The 17453-nt window shown below is 44.8% G+C and overlaps 4 protein-coding genes across 5 annotated transcripts; 1 reads left to right on the top strand and 3 right to left on the bottom strand.

Annotated features, from left to right (window-relative positions):
• Positions 1 to 973: 973 nt before the first annotated feature.
• LOC107304914 (wall-associated receptor kinase 2-like) lies at positions 974 to 4107 on the bottom strand. The gene is made up of 2 exons (XM_040527577.1): positions 2896 to 4107; positions 974 to 2271 (listed from the first exon to the last, which is right to left on the bottom strand). Exons 1-2 carry the CDS (start codon positions 4028 to 4030, stop codon positions 1064 to 1066), a joined length of 2343 nt encoding a protein of 780 aa, XP_040383511.1. The 5' UTR covers positions 4031 to 4107; the 3' UTR covers positions 974 to 1063.
• Positions 4108 to 6051: 1944 nt separating this feature from the next.
• LOC107304915 (wall-associated receptor kinase 2-like) lies at positions 6052 to 9029 on the bottom strand. The gene is made up of 2 exons (XM_040527623.1): positions 7955 to 9029; positions 6052 to 7415 (listed from the first exon to the last, which is right to left on the bottom strand). Exons 1-2 carry the CDS (start codon positions 9027 to 9029, stop codon positions 6205 to 6207), a joined length of 2286 nt encoding a protein of 761 aa, XP_040383557.1. The 3' UTR covers positions 6052 to 6204.
• A 1278-nt stretch (positions 9030 to 10307) lies between these two features.
• LOC102702687 (putative wall-associated receptor kinase-like 16) lies at positions 10308 to 12797 on the bottom strand. Its single transcript, XM_006660916.2, has 2 exons — positions 11738 to 12797; positions 10308 to 11518 (listed from the first exon to the last, which is right to left on the bottom strand). Exons 1-2 carry the CDS (start codon positions 12795 to 12797, stop codon positions 10308 to 10310), a joined length of 2271 nt encoding a protein of 756 aa, XP_006660979.2.
• Positions 12798 to 13205: 408 nt separating this feature from the next.
• On the top strand, positions 13206 to 17333 carry LOC102702314 (protein SUPPRESSOR OF FRI 4). Of its 2 annotated transcripts, XM_015841246.1 has the most exons (8): positions 13206 to 13528; positions 13942 to 14039; positions 14360 to 14480; positions 14601 to 14986; positions 15307 to 15413; positions 15542 to 15595; positions 16857 to 16949; positions 17056 to 17333. In XM_015841246.1, exons 1-7 carry the CDS (start codon positions 13338 to 13340, stop codon positions 16926 to 16928), a joined length of 1029 nt encoding a protein of 342 aa, XP_015696732.1. In that variant the 5' UTR covers positions 13206 to 13337; the 3' UTR covers positions 16929 to 16949; positions 17056 to 17333. The 2 variants fall into 2 exon arrangements, with proteins under 2 accessions (XP_015696732.1, XP_006660978.1); XM_006660915.2 differs by having other exon boundaries at positions 16857 to 17333.
• The last annotated feature ends 120 nt before the right edge of the window (positions 17334 to 17453 follow it).

Below are 17453 nucleotides of genomic sequence, written 5' to 3'. Positions count from 1 at the left end.
CTAAAATCTACACTATTAATTAATATATTCAATTATTATTATTATTATTATTATTATTATTATTATTGTGTTTTGTATGGCATCATTAGTTGATCATTTACTGGTTGGCTAATATAAGTCATATCCATAATTCCATATGCATTACGTTTGTTAATTAAACCAAACCTTGAGGAGCAGATAATCTTAACTCATGTTTCTGGTACACGTTGTTGGCCAGATATGGGTTTTTTTTTTTAATAGTAAGGCAGAGGAGACTCTACCTTGTTGCCATTTTATTGATAAAATGAGGTGGTGTTACAACTAGAAATTAGGGGTGAGAAGGAGAGGAAGCTGTACAAAAAGTTGATCATTGATTGATCGTTAAAAGAGAATTAGAGATACACGGTGCAATTCACAATTCTCTAATTCAGAACCAAGGTTAAATTCTTTTGGGAAAAATTTTGAAGATTTACAATCCTCTAGCTTCAAGATTACGTCTCAGATGGTTGGGCTGCTCCTACATGGAGACCTGTTTTGATGCTGAAACAGTGGTGGGCATGAATTTGACATTTACACAGTGTAGGATTGAGATCTCCCATTACCTCAAAAACTGCTCCATTTAATTATAATATATATCTCATTCTTACATGTTTTACTTGTAAAAATCCTTTAACTGGCCTAGCCAGTTTTGAAAAGAAACAAATACATGGGGAATATCAGACGATGTCTTGCATAAATTCCCAAAAAAGTAGGTCCACCATATGACTAACTGAATGTGTGCTTGTACTCTTGTACATGTGGCATATCTTATAAGGGGAAAAAAAGAAATATCTGGTGGTCTTCCGGCTTGCACCATAAGTTGGTGGGCTAATCGGTCCAGTTTCGAGCCTTGCCCCTCCTTAATTATATTGGTATAAGAGCTATTTCTCTTATATCCAGCCTTATATAGGAAAAAAGAAAGGCAAACTACATATGAGAATCGTAATTACCTGAACTTAATAAGACATTAATACATAGTATCAGTTGAATACAGAGTATTATTTGATATATACTTGGAAGAAATCACACTCCCCAAAACAATCGGTTATCTGGGATGCCTCGACGACAGCAAATACTCTTCTTCAAGGCTATATTGCCTAGTTGACTCCATGTGTGTGCCATCACTTGTCGGGTAGCTCCATGAGACACCATTCTTCTTGGATTTATTTTCACCCACACTATGCGGCACTTCCTGCTGCAGCGAAGACGATCGAATGCTTTCGAGTGTCATCTCCACCTGCCTCATAGTCGGTCGCTCCTCTGCTTTCAGCTTGGCACATGTCACAGCTAACAGAGCTACTTCTCTAACTTCTTCTCCTCCCTCCTCCATGACCTGAGGATCAAGTATGCCATCCAAGTTGCCTTCCGCGAGTAGGGTAGTAAAATGTGCAACAAGACCATCATCTTTGGGCGATCTATATGAGTATGGTTTCTTCCTAGTAAGCAACTCTATTAGAATAACACCAAAGCTGAAAACATCGCTCTTTTCAGTGAGACGTCCTGTGTAATAGTACATGGGGTCTAAGTATCCCAGTGTTCCTTGAATAGCAGTGGTGACTCCCGTTTGTTCAGCTGGGATGCACCTTGAAGCTCCAAAGTCTGACACTTTTGTTGTCAATGAACCATCTAATAGAATGTTTTGGGACTTGATATCCCTATGAATTATAGGTAATGATACAGCCGAATGAAGGTAGGCAAGAGCTATAGCGGTTTCGGTTGCAATTCTGAGTCTATCTGTCCATGGCAATGATGTTGGTCCTTCGAGATGAAGATGGTGATAAAGAGTACCATTTGATATGAATTCATACACCAACAATGGTACTTTTGTCTCAAGGCAACATCCAAAAAGTTTCACCACATTACGATGGTTAATTTGCGAGAGAATGGCTACCTCGTTAATAAACTCATCAATCTCTCTTTGGATTACCACTTTTGACTTCTTGATCGCGACAACATGAAGATCTGATAGGATCCCTTTGTACACGGTGCCGTGCCCTCCTCCTCCGAGTTCACGCGATTCGTCAAAATTGTTTGTGGCCTTCTCCAGTTCTGCCAAGGGGATGATCATCCTTTCAGCAATGTCAGCATTCTGAGACACCAACTGTTGCAGCAAATGGCCACGGTTCTGTTCGAAGAACTTTTGTCTCAACATTCTTGCTCTCCTCTTCTTAATTTTTCGTGTTAAAAAGCCAGCAGCGAATGCCACGACCAAAAGCCCAGCGCCACTGCCAATTCCAATACCAATATTTATACCTGGGAGCACACAATAGCAAATGGATCGACGGTTTACTTTCTGACTGTTGTTGGTTACTAAGAAATGCATCGTCGAAGAAAAATTGGTTGTTATACTTTGCTGATCAGTCAAAGAAAGACTCTTGCACGGTACTCCCTCTGGTTTTGGTTTTTAACGGATGACACGATTTTTAGCATATATTTAATTATTCATCTTACTTAATAAATTTATGTAAAAATACAAGTCATGCTTAAAATATATTTGATAAATCAAATCACAACAAAATAAATGATAATATATAACTTTTCGATTAAATAGAATGGTTAAACATATATTAAAAGTCAATTTGTGTTGTCCATTAAAAACAAGAAGAAGTCCATCTTCAACAGTCGTGTTAGGGTATTCAAGAAAAGACATAGGGTATTCAAGAAAAGACCAAACTTGTATTTATATTTGACCATTCGTTTTATTTAAAATTTTATAAATATGTAAAATTACAAGTCATGTTTAAAGTGTTCTAAATCGAATCACAATAGAATAATTCATAATTATATAAACTTTTAAATAAGACAAATAGTAAAATATTCATATAAAGTTAATGCTGTCAAAGAAAAAAACTGAAGGGATTATATTGACTTAGTTACCTAGATTAGATTTGACGCAGCCATTTGGGATGCGGGCATTTCCACGAGCACCGCGTGGGCACCGGCACATGAACGCTCCGGGCGTGTTGGTGCACTCGCCGAAGCAGCCGTGCTCCTCCGCCCGCTCGCACTCGTCGATGTCTTGGCATCCGCCGGCGACGTAGGGGTTCCCGTCGTACCCCTCCTCGCACCGGCACACGTAGCCGCTGCGGTAGTTGCCGGTGACGTTGAGGCACTTGCTGTTGCCGCTCAGGCAGGCGCTCTTGTTGGCCGGCGGGCATGACCAGTTGCCGTCGTTGGCAGGCGCTCCGCCGGACGCTCCCCTCAGCACCACCTCTCGTATGGACGACAGCGCCCACTCCAGCACCACCGGAGCCGGCATCTGGGCCATCTCCTTCTCCGTTCTGTTGAGCACCTCCGCGGCGACGCCGGCGAACCATCCCCGCTCGGCGATGCGCACGGATATGGGCAGCCTGCCGTTGAGCTCTTGGTTCGGGTCCAGGTAGCTCAGCTTGACGAGGTAGGAGGGGCGGCCGACGGCGATGGGCGTCTCGCAGCAGCTGGTGCCGGAGCAGGAGAAGGCCGCGCTGCCGCTGCCGCCGCCGCCGGGGACGAGGGTGCTCTCCACGCTGGTGAACATCTCGCTGACCGGGCAGAAAGAGGAGCAGCCGGTGATGAAGTTGGTGCTCTGCCCAGCCAGCGTGGCCTGGACGTTGCACCCCGTGACGACGAGGCGGTTACGCTCCTCGGAGACGACGTACGGACCGTCGTCGCCGCCACCGCCGCCGAGGCTGGCCCAGGTGCCGTTGAAGTGGGGTGACCCGTCGGGCGACGAGCCGTCGTAGGTCATGTTGACGGCGCCGGCGAGGTCGAGGGCGCGCACGGTGGAGTTCGCCAGCGAGATGCTGACGACCTGCAGGGTGCCGTTGCCGATCATCAGCCGCGGGGCCCCGCGCGCGGCGTCGCAGGTGAGGCCGAACCCCGGGAGGAAGCAGCCGTCGCGGACGCCGAACGGGTACGGCACGCTCACGTCGCCGCAGCTGTCCGGGCAGCTCGCCGGCGGCCCGGCCGGCGCCTGCGCCTGCGCCGACCAGATCAGCCGCAGCACCAGCAGCAGCGCCGCCGACGCCATCATCTCTGACAAGCTCGTACGTACGTGTCGTCAAAGGTAACAGAGTGTGAGAGTCAGAGTAGTACGTGTAGTTTGCGACAGATGCGTGATTGTCGGTGGATCAGAGCGCCGTACGTGTCGATAGATATAAGTAGAGAGATTGGTCCATTGGTCAAAGATATCATGCGACTTGGTCTATTGGTCAATGGTCATCACTCTCATGGCTGATCCGTCCATGGATGATGGCAACGTATAAATACTCTGATATTGGAAAATACCTTGCCCTGATCTCTTATCGTTATTGATTTTGAATTTTCAAAAAAGTTATACAAAAGTTTCTCAGAGATCTTTCTTAAGTATTTTTTTTAAAATCAATTGTTTATACCCCACAAAACCAGAATACCAGATAATAAAAATCCCGTCAGAAAAAAAAAACATGGCCTCGATGTGTGCGAAATAATCTTATATATATTGGTAGATAATTTGCCCAGTCTAAAGTTTTACCACTTCGGTCCATTTCCGTCAGCTCCAAACAACGACTTGTGTTGTCCTAGTAGGGAGCATATTTCTTGATGCATTCGTGTATCCATCCCTCTGCAACGAACGTTTCTTCATGTTCTGCATGTTCCGCTCATTTTTAGCTTATAAATAAAAAATTAATTCTACTTTGTGCCCATTAAACTAGATATATTAAATAAGGATTCACATATGTCACAATGGCAATGCCATTACAGCTACTCATATATGAGCCCATAGAAGAGTGAAACTCACATGACAGTTAGTACAATGACAATAACATAATGGTAAAGGATTTACATGCGTTTAACAATCGGTATCTAAACAAAGCTTTTACATAAGTTTTACAAATGTATTCTCTTATATAGTAGTATTACTAAGGGCGCAACGCGCTACCAATTTTGGTATGGTGCACGTAGATCGCCCCTTCCATCATCCCCACGTACATGTTCATAGCATTGTGCGAGGAGTGTGGGAGGGAAAAGATTGGGTGTGAAGGGTGGTTGAGAATAGATAGTATGTTTTTACTGAGGCATCAGGTGTGCGGGAGGCGAATAGAAAAATTAGAAATTAATTGCGGTATGTGTGAGGCGCTTTTTGAATTTCGGAGCGTGCTATGTAGCAGTAAAGTTCTTATATATATATATATATATATGTTGGTAAGGATTAACTAGGGTATTTTTTATTTCATGCTAAAAGACTTTTTACTTAAAACAAGAAAGAAGAGAAAAGTAGGTAAATACTTACTACCTCCGTTGTCAAATATATGATGACCTAGAATGCATATAGTTGGACCTTAAATAAAATTATTGATATTACGTAAATATTATAATTTACTAACAAGTAAAGACGATATGGCATAATAAATTTATCATAAGCAATATTTTTAATGATTTTATAATAATTACATAATTAAAAATATCATGAAATATGTGTAATGGTGACTGTAGTACTATCCAATCCGTCAATAAAAACAACGGCAATATTCTCTCCTTTTGGCAATATAAGACTTTCTAGCATTGTTTAGATTTATATGGATGCTAATGAATCTAGACATATATAAATTATATATATTCATCAATGAATGAATTATTTAGTCAAAGCTAGAAAATTTTACAATATAAAACGAAGGTAGTACCATTTATTAGACATTGGTGTTTTGGTTGAAGAAGCGAGTCACATATATATATATATGGCCACACAAAAAGCCAAAGGCTTTATATGACTCTAGAAAGGTATTCACCCTTAGCAATTGACGCTTTCCCAGACGTTGGCAAGCATACTCCCAAAAAGTTGGCCAAAGAGTTCTTTTTTTTTAATCCTAAACACTATTAGTCAAAATATATGGGGGGTGATCAGATACCATCTTGCATATCTGGAAGAAAAGTACAAGGTAAACTAGTTGTGTGCTTGTTTCAACATGTGGCATGAATTTTAGGGGGAAAAAGGTAAAGTACACATGAGAATTTAATATGATACTAGTACACAATATCAGTTGAATACAAATGGTAACTTGATATGTACTTGGAAAAAAAACATTCATGAAAATACAAATTCATATGAACAACAATAAAACAATACTATACATTTCGCTATTAAAAAAAACATCTATATCATACCATCTATATTGTGACAACTCTTTCTCTTGATCCAAACTTACAGAAGAAAAAAAACAAAATCCACTAACGGGGTTGCCTGGATGACAACAAATACTCTTCTTCAAGGCTATATTGTCTAGTTGATTGCATGCTAGTACCCTCACTTATTACGGGGTATCTCCAAGAGACATGATTGTCGTTGGATTTCTTTGTACCCTCACTGTGCAATACCTCTTGCTCCAGACATGATGATCGAACGCTTTCGAGTGTCATCTCCACCTGTCTCATAGTTGGCCGCTCCTCTGATTTTAGGTTAACACATGCCATGGCTAACACCGCTACTTCTTCAACTTCTTTGCCTCCCTCTTCCTTGACCTGAGGATCAAGTATATCATCCAAGTTGCCATGTGTGAGTAGGGTAGTGAAATGTGCAACAAGACCATCATTCTCAGGTGATTTGTATGAGTATGGTTCCTTCCTAGTCAGTAGCTCTATTAGAACGACGCCAAAGCTAAAAACATCGCTCTTCTCGATGAGACGCCCCGTGTAGTAGTACATAGGGTCTAGATATCCCAGTGTTCCTTGAATAGCAGTTGTTACTCCATTTTGTTCAGCAGGAATGCACCTTGAAGCTCCAAAATCAGACACTTTCGTTGTCAGCGAACCATCTAATAGGATATTATGTGACTTGATATCCCTATGGATTATAGGGAATGAAACGGCCGAGTGAAGGTAGGCAAGTGCTTTAGCGGTTTCGGTTGCAATCCTGAGCCTGTCTTCCCATGGCAGTGATATTGGCCCGTCAACATGAAGATGGTGGTAAAGGGTACCATTTGATATGAACTCATAAGCCAACAATGGCACTTTCGTCTCAAGGCAACATCCAAAAAGCTTAACCACATTACGATGGTTGATTTGCGATAGAATAGCTACCTCGTTTATGAACTCATCAATCTCCCTTTGGACTGCAATCTTTGATTTCTTGATCGCAACCACGTGAAGATCCGATAAAATTCCTTTGTATACGGTGCCATGGCCTCCTCCTCCAAGCTCACGTGATTCATCGAAGTTGTTCGTGGCCTTCTCCAATTCTGCCAAGGGGATGATCATCCTTTCGGCAATGTCAGCCTTCTGAGAAACCAATTGTTGCAACAAATGCCCACGGTTTTGCTTGAAGAACTTTTGCCTCAGTATTCTTGCTCTCCGGCTCTTAATCTTGCGTGTCAAAAATGTAGCACCTAATGCCATGACTAAAAGCCCAGCGCCACTGCCAACTCCAATACCAACACTCAAACCTGGGAGCATAAAAATATTTTTCATCATAACTAACCTATAGAATGCCATACCACGTATGTTTAAAAATATAGTTATTTTATATTATTTAGCATAGATTAAAAATATATTAAAAAAGTTCCCTTTCGGTCGTTTCAATGCTCATTTTTTTTAAAAATGAATTGATTAGAACCCTTTTCTAAACATCGAATGATTAAAATCATGAAAATCAGTGCGTGGAATGCTTATATTATAGTAAAAAAAATAAATACTAGAAATATTTATAATTTGATATGGAAGGAGTAGTTTGCTTACCCCCTTTCCGAAATAAGAACAACAACGTTAAAGAAAGATTGTTGTTTTAAAAAACAGAGCACTTGATGGTTGTAATTGGCCGAACAGAGTGAACAGTTAAAGGAGTGTTTGCACTAAACAGAGTTGCAATGCAGTTGCAAAGCTGGCAGTGTCAAGTGGAGTAAGTACTACAATAGTTTAACTGTTTAAGCATTCTCGCAGAATCTCTGAATAAATTCGATATGGATAAGCAGAATGATTTAGTTACCTAGATTAGATTTGACGCAGTCATTTGGGATGCTGGCGTTTCCACGAGCACCGCGTGGGCACCGGCACACGAAACTTCCTGGCGTGTTGGTGCACTCGCCGTAGCACTTCCCCGGGAGCTTGCACTCGTCGATGTCTCGGCATCCGCCGGCGACGTAGGGGTTGCCGTCGTACCCCTCCTCGCACCGGCACACGTAGCCGGTGCGGTAGTTGCCGGTGACGTTGCGGCAGAAGCTGTTGCTGCTCAGGCAGGCGCCCCTCCCGGCCGTGGGGCAGGAGGAGTTGTCGAACTGAGGCACTCCCGGGAATATCACCGCGGTGGACGCCACCGCCCAATCCAGCACCACCGGAACCGGCCGCCGGAGAGAGGTGTTGGTGGACGCCGGGCTGAGCAGCTCGTCGGCGAATCCGTCGAACCAGCCCAGCTCGGCGATGCGCACCGCGTTCGGCACCTTGCTGTCCTGCTCGCGGCTGCTGTCGAGGTTCTTGAGCTGCACGTGGTAGGAGGGGCGGCCGATGGGGATCGGCGTCTTGCAGCAGCCGAGGCCGGAGCACTTGTCGCCGGGGATGCTCAGCACGGTGCCCGTCCACCTGTCGTTGTTGGAGCAGAAGGAGGAGCAGCCGACGATGCCGTTGCTGCTGCTCCCGAGGAGGGTGACGAGAACGTTGCACCCCGTGACGAGCAGCTGGTTGCGCGTCTCGGAGACGACGTACGGGCCGTCGGAGTCGTAGCCGACCCCGGCCCACGTGCCGTTGCCGTCGATCGTCCCGAGGGTCATGTTTGCGGCGCCGGCGAGGTCCATGGCGCGCACCGTGGCGTCGGCCAGCGAGATGCCGACGACCTGGAGGGTCCCGTTGCCGAGCATCAGCCGCGGCGGGCTGCGCGTGGCGTCGCAGGTGAGGCGGAAGCCTTCGAGGTGGCACCCGTCGCGGATGCCGAACGGGAACGGCACTTTGACGTCGCCGCAGCTGTCCGGGCAGCCCGGCCGCGGCCCCGAGCCCACCGCCACCACCTGCGCCTCCGCCGACCACAGCTGCAGCACCAGCACCAGCACCAGCGCCGCCGCCGGAATCATCGTCGTCGCCAGCACAGCACTCGCCTGTCTCCGACACCAATCAGAGAGGTAGCGTCGGTCGATATAAAGTAGTAGCAGAAGAAGTTGTTGATGGTCAATTGTCCAAATTGGCCGCTCGCTCTGCTCTGGCAACGTGGTTTGCTTGGCCACTGCAAGTCTGCATGCATGCATGCATTCATCCGCATTCCGTTGACCTTGACTGACTCGCTGTGGGCGTGTGCTTTCCCACGGTGCGATATGCTTGACCGTTTCAGAGACTTGGACGCTGGGCCTAACACCCGAGGGCCGTAGGAGTACATGTCCCTAGACGAACATGCCCAAGTAGAGGCCCATACATTCCACGTACTGGAGGTCTAACAAGAAATTATATATAAAATGGTTGTTTACCATTTATTCTCTTATAAAATATTTTGGTACTCAGACTCAGTCGTTTATCAATAATATAAGTTGATGACGGGTGAGCCCGATGCCCGTCATGATGGCACTCCCTATTGGGTCACAATAATGGGAACACATCTAGTAAGGTTTGTGAGGCTCGGATGCACCCCCGCCAACCGCATTTAATTTGCGGTGCGTGCGGTGACAAACACGCATAGTGCCAGCCACATGCAACGCCAAATACTGTTTATCTCATGCCGCAATATTAAAATATGACATGAAACGTACCTAACAGAACCAAGTCCAATAGGAAGGGAAAAAACCTAATAGTAATCTAGATAAAGGTTCTCTCATGAGCCAGTGAAGGAAACTATCAGAAATTAGGAAAAGAAACTCCTGGCTACTTAGAGGGGACTCACACTCGCACCACCTCTATTCTATATAAAATATAATAACACATGAGTAGGTTATTACATCTTCATGTTGTCGGAACCTATATAATCTTCACGTCTTTTGCACGCTTTCATAGAACACTCCTTGAGCTGAACACAAAAGGGGTGATGTCCATTAATTTATTGTTTGAGGACTTCACAATTCAACAACAATTATTTTAAGACAAAGTGAATTACTTAAATATTAGAACGATGAAAAGCTTGTTCCAAAAAAGTTCTAACAATGCGGATAAAATATTAAAAAGATGATAACTCAATTGCATCCATGTATGGTGTATACCACGTTTAGTATGCTGGCAAAAAGGGTATCTTGACATGTACTCGGCTGATGAAATCAAATAGAAAAATACATATTCAAATGAACAACAACAAAACAATTTAGCTACGAAATGAATCAGCAAGATGTTTCTCATGGTCCAAACTCACACTCGGAAACAACAAAAATCTTCTACCGGGGGTACCTTGATGACAACAAATACTCTTCTTCAAGGCTATACTGCCTAGTTGACTCCATGCCTATGCCATCAATTGCTAGGGGACTTCTTAAGACTTGATTCTCATTAGATATATTTCTGCTCTCACTGTGCAACACATTTTGCGGCGAAAATGATGATAGTGTGCTTTCTAATGTCATCTCCACTTGTCTCATGATGGGTCGCTCCTCTGCTCTTAGCTTAACACATACCACAGCCAACTTAGCTACTTCTTTAACTTCTTGACCTCCCTCCTCCATTACCTGGGGATCAAGTATGTCGCCTAAGTTGTCTTGTGAGAGTAGAGCACTGAAATGTGCCACAAGGCTACTATCATCCTCAAATGATCTATATGAGTATGGTTTTTTCCTAGTAAGCAGCTCTATTAGAACAACACCAAAGCTATAAACATCGCTTTTCTCAGTAAGACGTCCCGTGTAGTAGTACATGGGATCTAAGTATCCTAGTGTTCCTTGAATAGCGGTTGTGACTCCTGTTTGTTCAACTGGAATACATCTCGAAGCTCCAAAGTCTGAAACTTTTGTGGTTAATGAACCATCTAACAGGATGTTATGGGACTTGACGTCCCTATGAATTATAGGGAATGATACGGCTGAGTGAAGATAGGCAAGAGCTCTAGCTGTTTCGGTCGCAATTCGGAGCCTATCTTTCCATACCAATGATATTGATCCTTCAACATGGAGATGATGGTAAAGAGTACCATTTGATATGAATTCGTAGACCAACAATGGTACTTCTGTCTCAAGGCAACATCCAAAAAGTTTGACCACATTACGATGGTTGATCTGCGATAGAATGGCTACCTCATTTATGAACTCATTGATCTCTCTTTGTATTGCCACCTTTGATTTCTTAATTGCGACAACATGAAGGTCCGATAGAATACCTTTGTACACTACACCGTGTCCTCCTCCTCCAAGCTCACGCGATTCATCAAAGTTGTTTGTGGCCTTCTCCAATTCTACCAAGGGGATGATCATCCTTTCAGCAATATCAGCTTTCTGAGATACCAACTGTTGCAACAAATGGCCACGGTTCTGTTTGAAGAACTTTTGTCTCAATAATCTTGCTCTTCTATGCTTAATCTTTCTTGTTAAAAAGACAACGCCAAGTGCTAGGAGAAAAAGGCCAGCACCACTGCCAATTCCTATACCAATTGTTAAACCTAGATGCACAATGGGGGAAAAAAATATATCAGTCAGTGACATACACTATACAACGACCTGTGAGTTAGAAGAACAGAGTTTACTTTGTTGGTAATTAGTTAGAACTTTCAATAAATAAGAAATTAAAGCAAGCAACGTTAGAGAAAGCCTGTTTTATAAAACAGATTTGTCACATCTCTGAATAAATTTCAAGCGGATTAGTAATTTGTTTAGGTTACCTAGAGTAGGGACGCAGTCATTTTGGATGCTGGCGTTTCCACGAGCACCGCGTGGGCACCGGCACACGAAACTTCCCGGCGTGTTGGTGCACTGGCCGTAGCACTTCCCCGGGAGCTTGCACTCGTCGATGTCTCGGCATCCGCCGGCGACGTAGGGGTTGCCGTCGTACCCCTCCTCGCACCGGCACACGTAGCCGGTGCGGTAGTTGCCGGTGACGTTGCGGCAGAAACCGTTGCTGCTCAGGCAGGCGCCCCTCCCGGCCGTGGGGCAGGAGGAGTTGTCGAACTGAGGCACTCCCGGAGTTATCACCGCGGTGGACGCCACCGCCCAATCCAGCACCACCGGAACCGGCAGCTGGAGAGAGGACTCAGAGGAGTTGAGCAGCTTGTCGGCAAATCTGTCGAACCATTCAAGCTCGGCGATGCGCACCGCGTTTGGCACCTTGCCGTCCTGCTCGCGGCTGAAGTCGAGGTTCTTGAGCTGCACGTGGTAGGAGGGGCGGCCGATGGGGATCGGCGTCTTGCAGCAGCCGAGGCCGGAGCACTTGTCGCCGGGCATGCTCAGCACGGTGCCCGTCCACCTGTCGTTGTTGGAGCAGAAGGAGGAGCAGCCGACGATGTCATTGCTGCTGCTCCCTTGAAGGGTGACGAGAACGTTGCACCCCGTGACGAGGAGCTGGTTGCGCGTCTCGGAGACGACGTACGGGCCGTCGGAGTCGTAGCCGACCCCGGCCCACGTACCGTTGCCATCGATCGTCCCGAAGGTCATGTTCGCGGCGCCGGCGACGTCGACGGCTCGCACCGTGGAGTTGGCCAGCGAGATCTCGACCACCTGGAGGGTGCCGTTGCCGAGCATCAGCCGCGGCGGGCTGCGCGTGGCGTCGCAGGTGAGGCGGAAGCCTGCGAGGGAGCACCCGTCGCGGATGCCGAACGGGAACGGCACACTGACGTTGCCGCATCTGTCCGGGCAGCCCGTCGGCGGCCCTGCACCCACCGCCACCTGCGCTTCCGCCGACCACATCAGCTGCATCATCACCAGAAGCAGCGCCGCCGCCGCCATCACCGGCAGGAAATCTCTGGCAAGCAATCAATCTCTCCTCTTCGTCGATCTACACCTACCACATGTTTCATCCATCGTAATTATAGTATACTGAGATAGCGAGATCCCATCGTAAATTTATGTATCACAACTTGTTCAAGTTGGCCGCTCTTGCCACCGGCAGCGTGCGTCCTTTGCTCATGCTTTACCTGATGCATTGCATGGATTTTCGCGCGCGCGTTGACTGATTGACCTGCTCGATACGCTTGACCGTTTCAACGCCTCTCTAGGCCTGGCCCAATATGAGGCCCATAAATTACACGAACTGGGGGCCCAAAGAAGCCCACAGTACGGCCCGGCCCACCAAAAGGGGTGAAAGAGATTAAAACCCACAAACCCGAGGGGCCTGGACAGAAAAAGGCCAAGGAGAGGAGACGGAGCCGCGTCTCGCCTCCGCCTCCGTCTTCGTCTTCCTTACGCCGCGCCCGAGGCCTCGCCGAAACCCTAACCCCGAGTAGCCTGGTCGTCGGCCGCCGCGGGAGGGGTGGGGAGGGGGTCGGGATGGGGAAGAAAAAGAAGCGCGTGGAGAAGGTGTTCTGCTACTACTGCGACCGGGAGTTCGACGATGAGAAGATCCTCGTGCAGCACCAGAAGGCCAAGCACTTCAAGTGCCACGTCTGCCACAAGAAGCTCTCCACCGCCGGCGGCATGGCCATCCACGTCCTCCAGGTCCACAAGGAGTCCGTCACCAAGTACGCCCCGTCGTCCCCCTCTTTTCCTCCGCTCCTCCTCCTCGATCTGCAGCTAGATGCCGTAGACGGAGCCGGTCAACTAGATTTTGGATCGCGTACTGCCCCGTCTCTTCCAATTACGACGCTTTTGGCGTTTGATTTGGTCGATTTGTTTGAGCCCATGTAGATCGATCGCATGCCCGATTCTGAATTGCCGCATTTGGAGAATTAGGGCTGCATACTGATACCTTGCTTGAGTTTTTTCCTTTCACTTGTGTGGCGGTAGCTTTAGATGCATTTAGTCGTTAGCCATGTCCATTTATTCCCCTCGGGTTGGTAATATCTGAGCGAGAAATAAATGATCTAACTGCCATATTTACAGTTTTAATATCTCCATCATGCTGGCTATATGTATTTAACTGTTTTGGCTGCAGGGTTCCAAATGCAAAGCCTGAGAGGGAATCAACAGAGATTGAGATCTTTGGGATGCAAGGGATTCCTCCAGATGTGTTGGCTGCCCACTATGGAGAAGGTACTGGCTGCTCCATTAAACTCCTCACTGCAACACATATGCTAGGTTTTATTTATTTATGGAGACTAGCGTAGTTTCTCAGCTCAGCTATGGTGGTTTGGAAGAGTAGCATTAGTGCAGCTATTTGTTTCTGTACCACCTGTTGGTTCAACATTGCAGCTGTGACAAATGGTAGTAGAAATTAATCTGTCGTTCGAACAGCATGACAAGGCTAAGCAAGAGAGAACTTTCAGATACACAGATAAAATTATTTATGTGTAGGAAGCAGATCTTCCAGTAAAAACATGTTTAATTTTATTTAGCATATGTTCTAAATGCAGAGGAAGACCCTTCATCGAAGGTAGCCAAAGTTGAAGTGCCGTCAATAAGACCTCCTGTTATGCCTAATCCAGCAGGCATGCTATATCCTCCACGACCGGCTTATGGTGTAGCTCCACCTATGTATGTTATCCCATTTTCTTCAGTGTATTTGAAATAATTATGCTCATCCACTGATTGGATTATCATATTGTGTGTATTTGTTTTGTAACATTTTTAAAAAATATTCACATCTGTTGGCAGGTATAACCCTGCACTGAATCCATTGATGGCCAGGCCTCCAATCTGGCCTGCTCCACCTCCACAACCTTGGTTTACACAACAAACAGCAGTTTCACTTCCTCAAATGGCTGCTGGGCTTGCACCACAACAGCCTCTGTTCCCTATTCAAAATATGGCTGCTCCTATGACATCAGCACCTGCAAATTTACTTCAGACTTCGTTCCCTATGGCCCCTGTTGGAGTACCTTCGCCTGTTGCTCAGGTGTCACAACCGTTGTTTCCTGTCAGCACTGCTGGAAATGGCGCTGTAAGTTCCCCATATGTAGCATCTGTTGCACCTGGAAGTATCCCAGCAACCTCTCCATCAGTTGCTCCTGCAGGAATCGGATATGCATCTAATAACCATGGTAATAATTGATTTTCTTTTCAACCTATGAGGCTATGACTCTATCTTTATAAGCAAATTGAGTTTTTCTAGTTTTTTTGTTCTGGTAATTAATTTAGAGGAAATTTAAGAGGATTGAAACTAATTAAGTCATGATATAGTCCTATTTCCTATTAAAAGGAATACAGCAGCATTTGTTCTGATCTTTGAAAAGATAGTACTACTTAATTCAGGAGAGGAGAATGTGTTGCATGTCTCCCTTTTATGTGGCATTCATACTTGTTGTCTTGTTAGGTATGTCCATGAATTAACTTGTGCATCATGCATCTGTTCCATGTACAGGAGGTCAAGCGACTGTACCTTCACCTGCTTCTAATAATAAAGCATCAGCCACCCAACCTGGTGCGAATGAAGTCTATCTGGTCTGGGATGATGAAGCGATGTCAATGGTATATTTTTTTTTCCATTTCTTTTTAGTTCTTGTTCCCATTAGAGATTGCTTGGTGTATCTAGTACATTACCTAGTTACCTAGATATGAGTTTGACGATTATGTCAAATGTTTGTTGACTTGTGTAGGAGGAAAGAAGGTTGTCGTTGCCCAAGTATCAGGTGCATGATGAAACTAGCCAGGTAAGTTCTGATTTTGTTTATTTTATATCTATAATATTAATCATAGGGAAGCTCTGAACTGCAATATTGTGTAAGTTTTCATTACTTCATTCTAGGGTAATAGAGTAAAGTAAAAAGTTTTAGTCACTTGCGAATGCTATGATATGCCTCCTGTTCTAAACTTGGGATTCCATCTCCCTTTGTTTTGTCTGTTACAATTGGTCCTGTTATATTTGAAGATCATTCATCGTGCTTTGCTTGCTTGTGCATAAAGAGTATGTGCAACATTTTAGCTTACTTTTGCACCAGCGCAATGAGTGAGTAGAACCTATAGATAAATTTTACATGATGTAATTTGTAACCTCAATATTTGGTATTACAAGCAATTCTTCTGGGTCCATTACTGTGATATGAAAGTTAAGATATCATCCCTACTTCAGCCATCTTTCTCTAAATCATATCGAGAGTTTAAATCCAGTACTTTCCCTGCTATGTCCCCATGTTATTTGGCACCTCTTGTCTACTGAAGAAATAGAATTCATCACATGATTTCCACCTTCAATCTATACTTTTTCACGCTGCTGATCAACTAGCAAAGGAATCTTGTGCATACTTCACTATGTGATGCTCATTGCATATGAGGCGCAAACGCAATTCAAGTGTATATCAAATTATAGGCACCAGAACATACTAAAGATCGTAGGAATATAAGTTTGTCAATCTTAGGCACTTGTTGAATTTTAGGCATGAAGTTTTACAATGTTTGTGGGAATAGGATATGGTTCCTATTATATTCTACCTTACATTTTCATGGCATATCCTTGGTGATTATTTGTTTGATCATATTTATCTTGCTGATATCGCGCACGTCAGGAGTTCCAAGTAGGTATTTACATTGTTCTTCCTGCTAGTAAGTTTTTACGATCTGACAAATCTCATGGTGCTAATTGACTTGAGAGGGTTATCGACCAAGCCCTGGACAGTTCGCAAATATGTATGTATTAATTTCAATTGAATCATCATTATTTTATTGATTACGATTCACCAAATGCAAATATGGGTTTGTAACAAGAACTAGGTGGCTGAGCTTCTGCCAATACCATAACATTTATTGTAACTTAATTTTGGTCAAGATTGTGCCAAGATTTTGGTTCCAGGTCAGCTTTCATTTTGGCCCGTGAGCCTGGTTTTATGTTCAAAGAGAGAGTTTAACTGATAATATTTTTTTGCTCCTGGTTATGTTCATAGCTAACACTGTCTCTCTTCCACAATGTGTGAACAGATGAATTCCATTGATGCAGCGATTGATCGAAGAATATCAGAAAGTCGGCTTGCTGGACGCATGGCCTTATAAAACAAGCTGAGCGCATGTTTGGTAAATTGCTCTTGCGCAATTCACTGACATATTCGCTCATCTGGGCGAGCATAGGAGTAGCTTCTATAGTTGGCGACTCCCTGATTTCTGTTCTCCATTTATTTAGCTAGTGACTGGAGGTACTGTGTGCAGTCAAAAGGAATGTGTTGTTCTGACTCGGAAAGCTTTCAAATATATCTTCCACCCGAGTGAAAAATTTTAGTCTAGAATCCATTTTCCCATTGTCACTTGAAAAAAAAAATGATTTGTTGCCAACTCTGGAGATCTAGTGATGAATTAGCAGAAATCCTTTCCCTTTTCTTCGGACTGTGACATGATGTGTATTCACTATATCAAATGAACACGAGCGCCTACTAATAATGTGTTGGTATTAGTGCTAAGCAATTTCACACTGGGAAGTCTGCTACAGTTGGGCTCATCTAATTACCCATTACTTGTATCTTGACGGTTAACTTATGGCATTCACTTTTCACTAGAATGTTAAAGCCTATAGTAGTGTATGGA

This window comes from Oryza brachyantha, chromosome 9 (genome assembly GCF_000231095.2).
Source record: "Oryza brachyantha chromosome 9, ObraRS2, whole genome shotgun sequence".
Classification (NCBI taxonomy): Eukaryota; Viridiplantae; Streptophyta; class Magnoliopsida; order Poales; family Poaceae; genus Oryza; species Oryza brachyantha.
The sequence above is the reverse complement of the archived record's forward strand: the minus strand, read 5'-3'. Positions and strand labels throughout refer to the sequence as shown.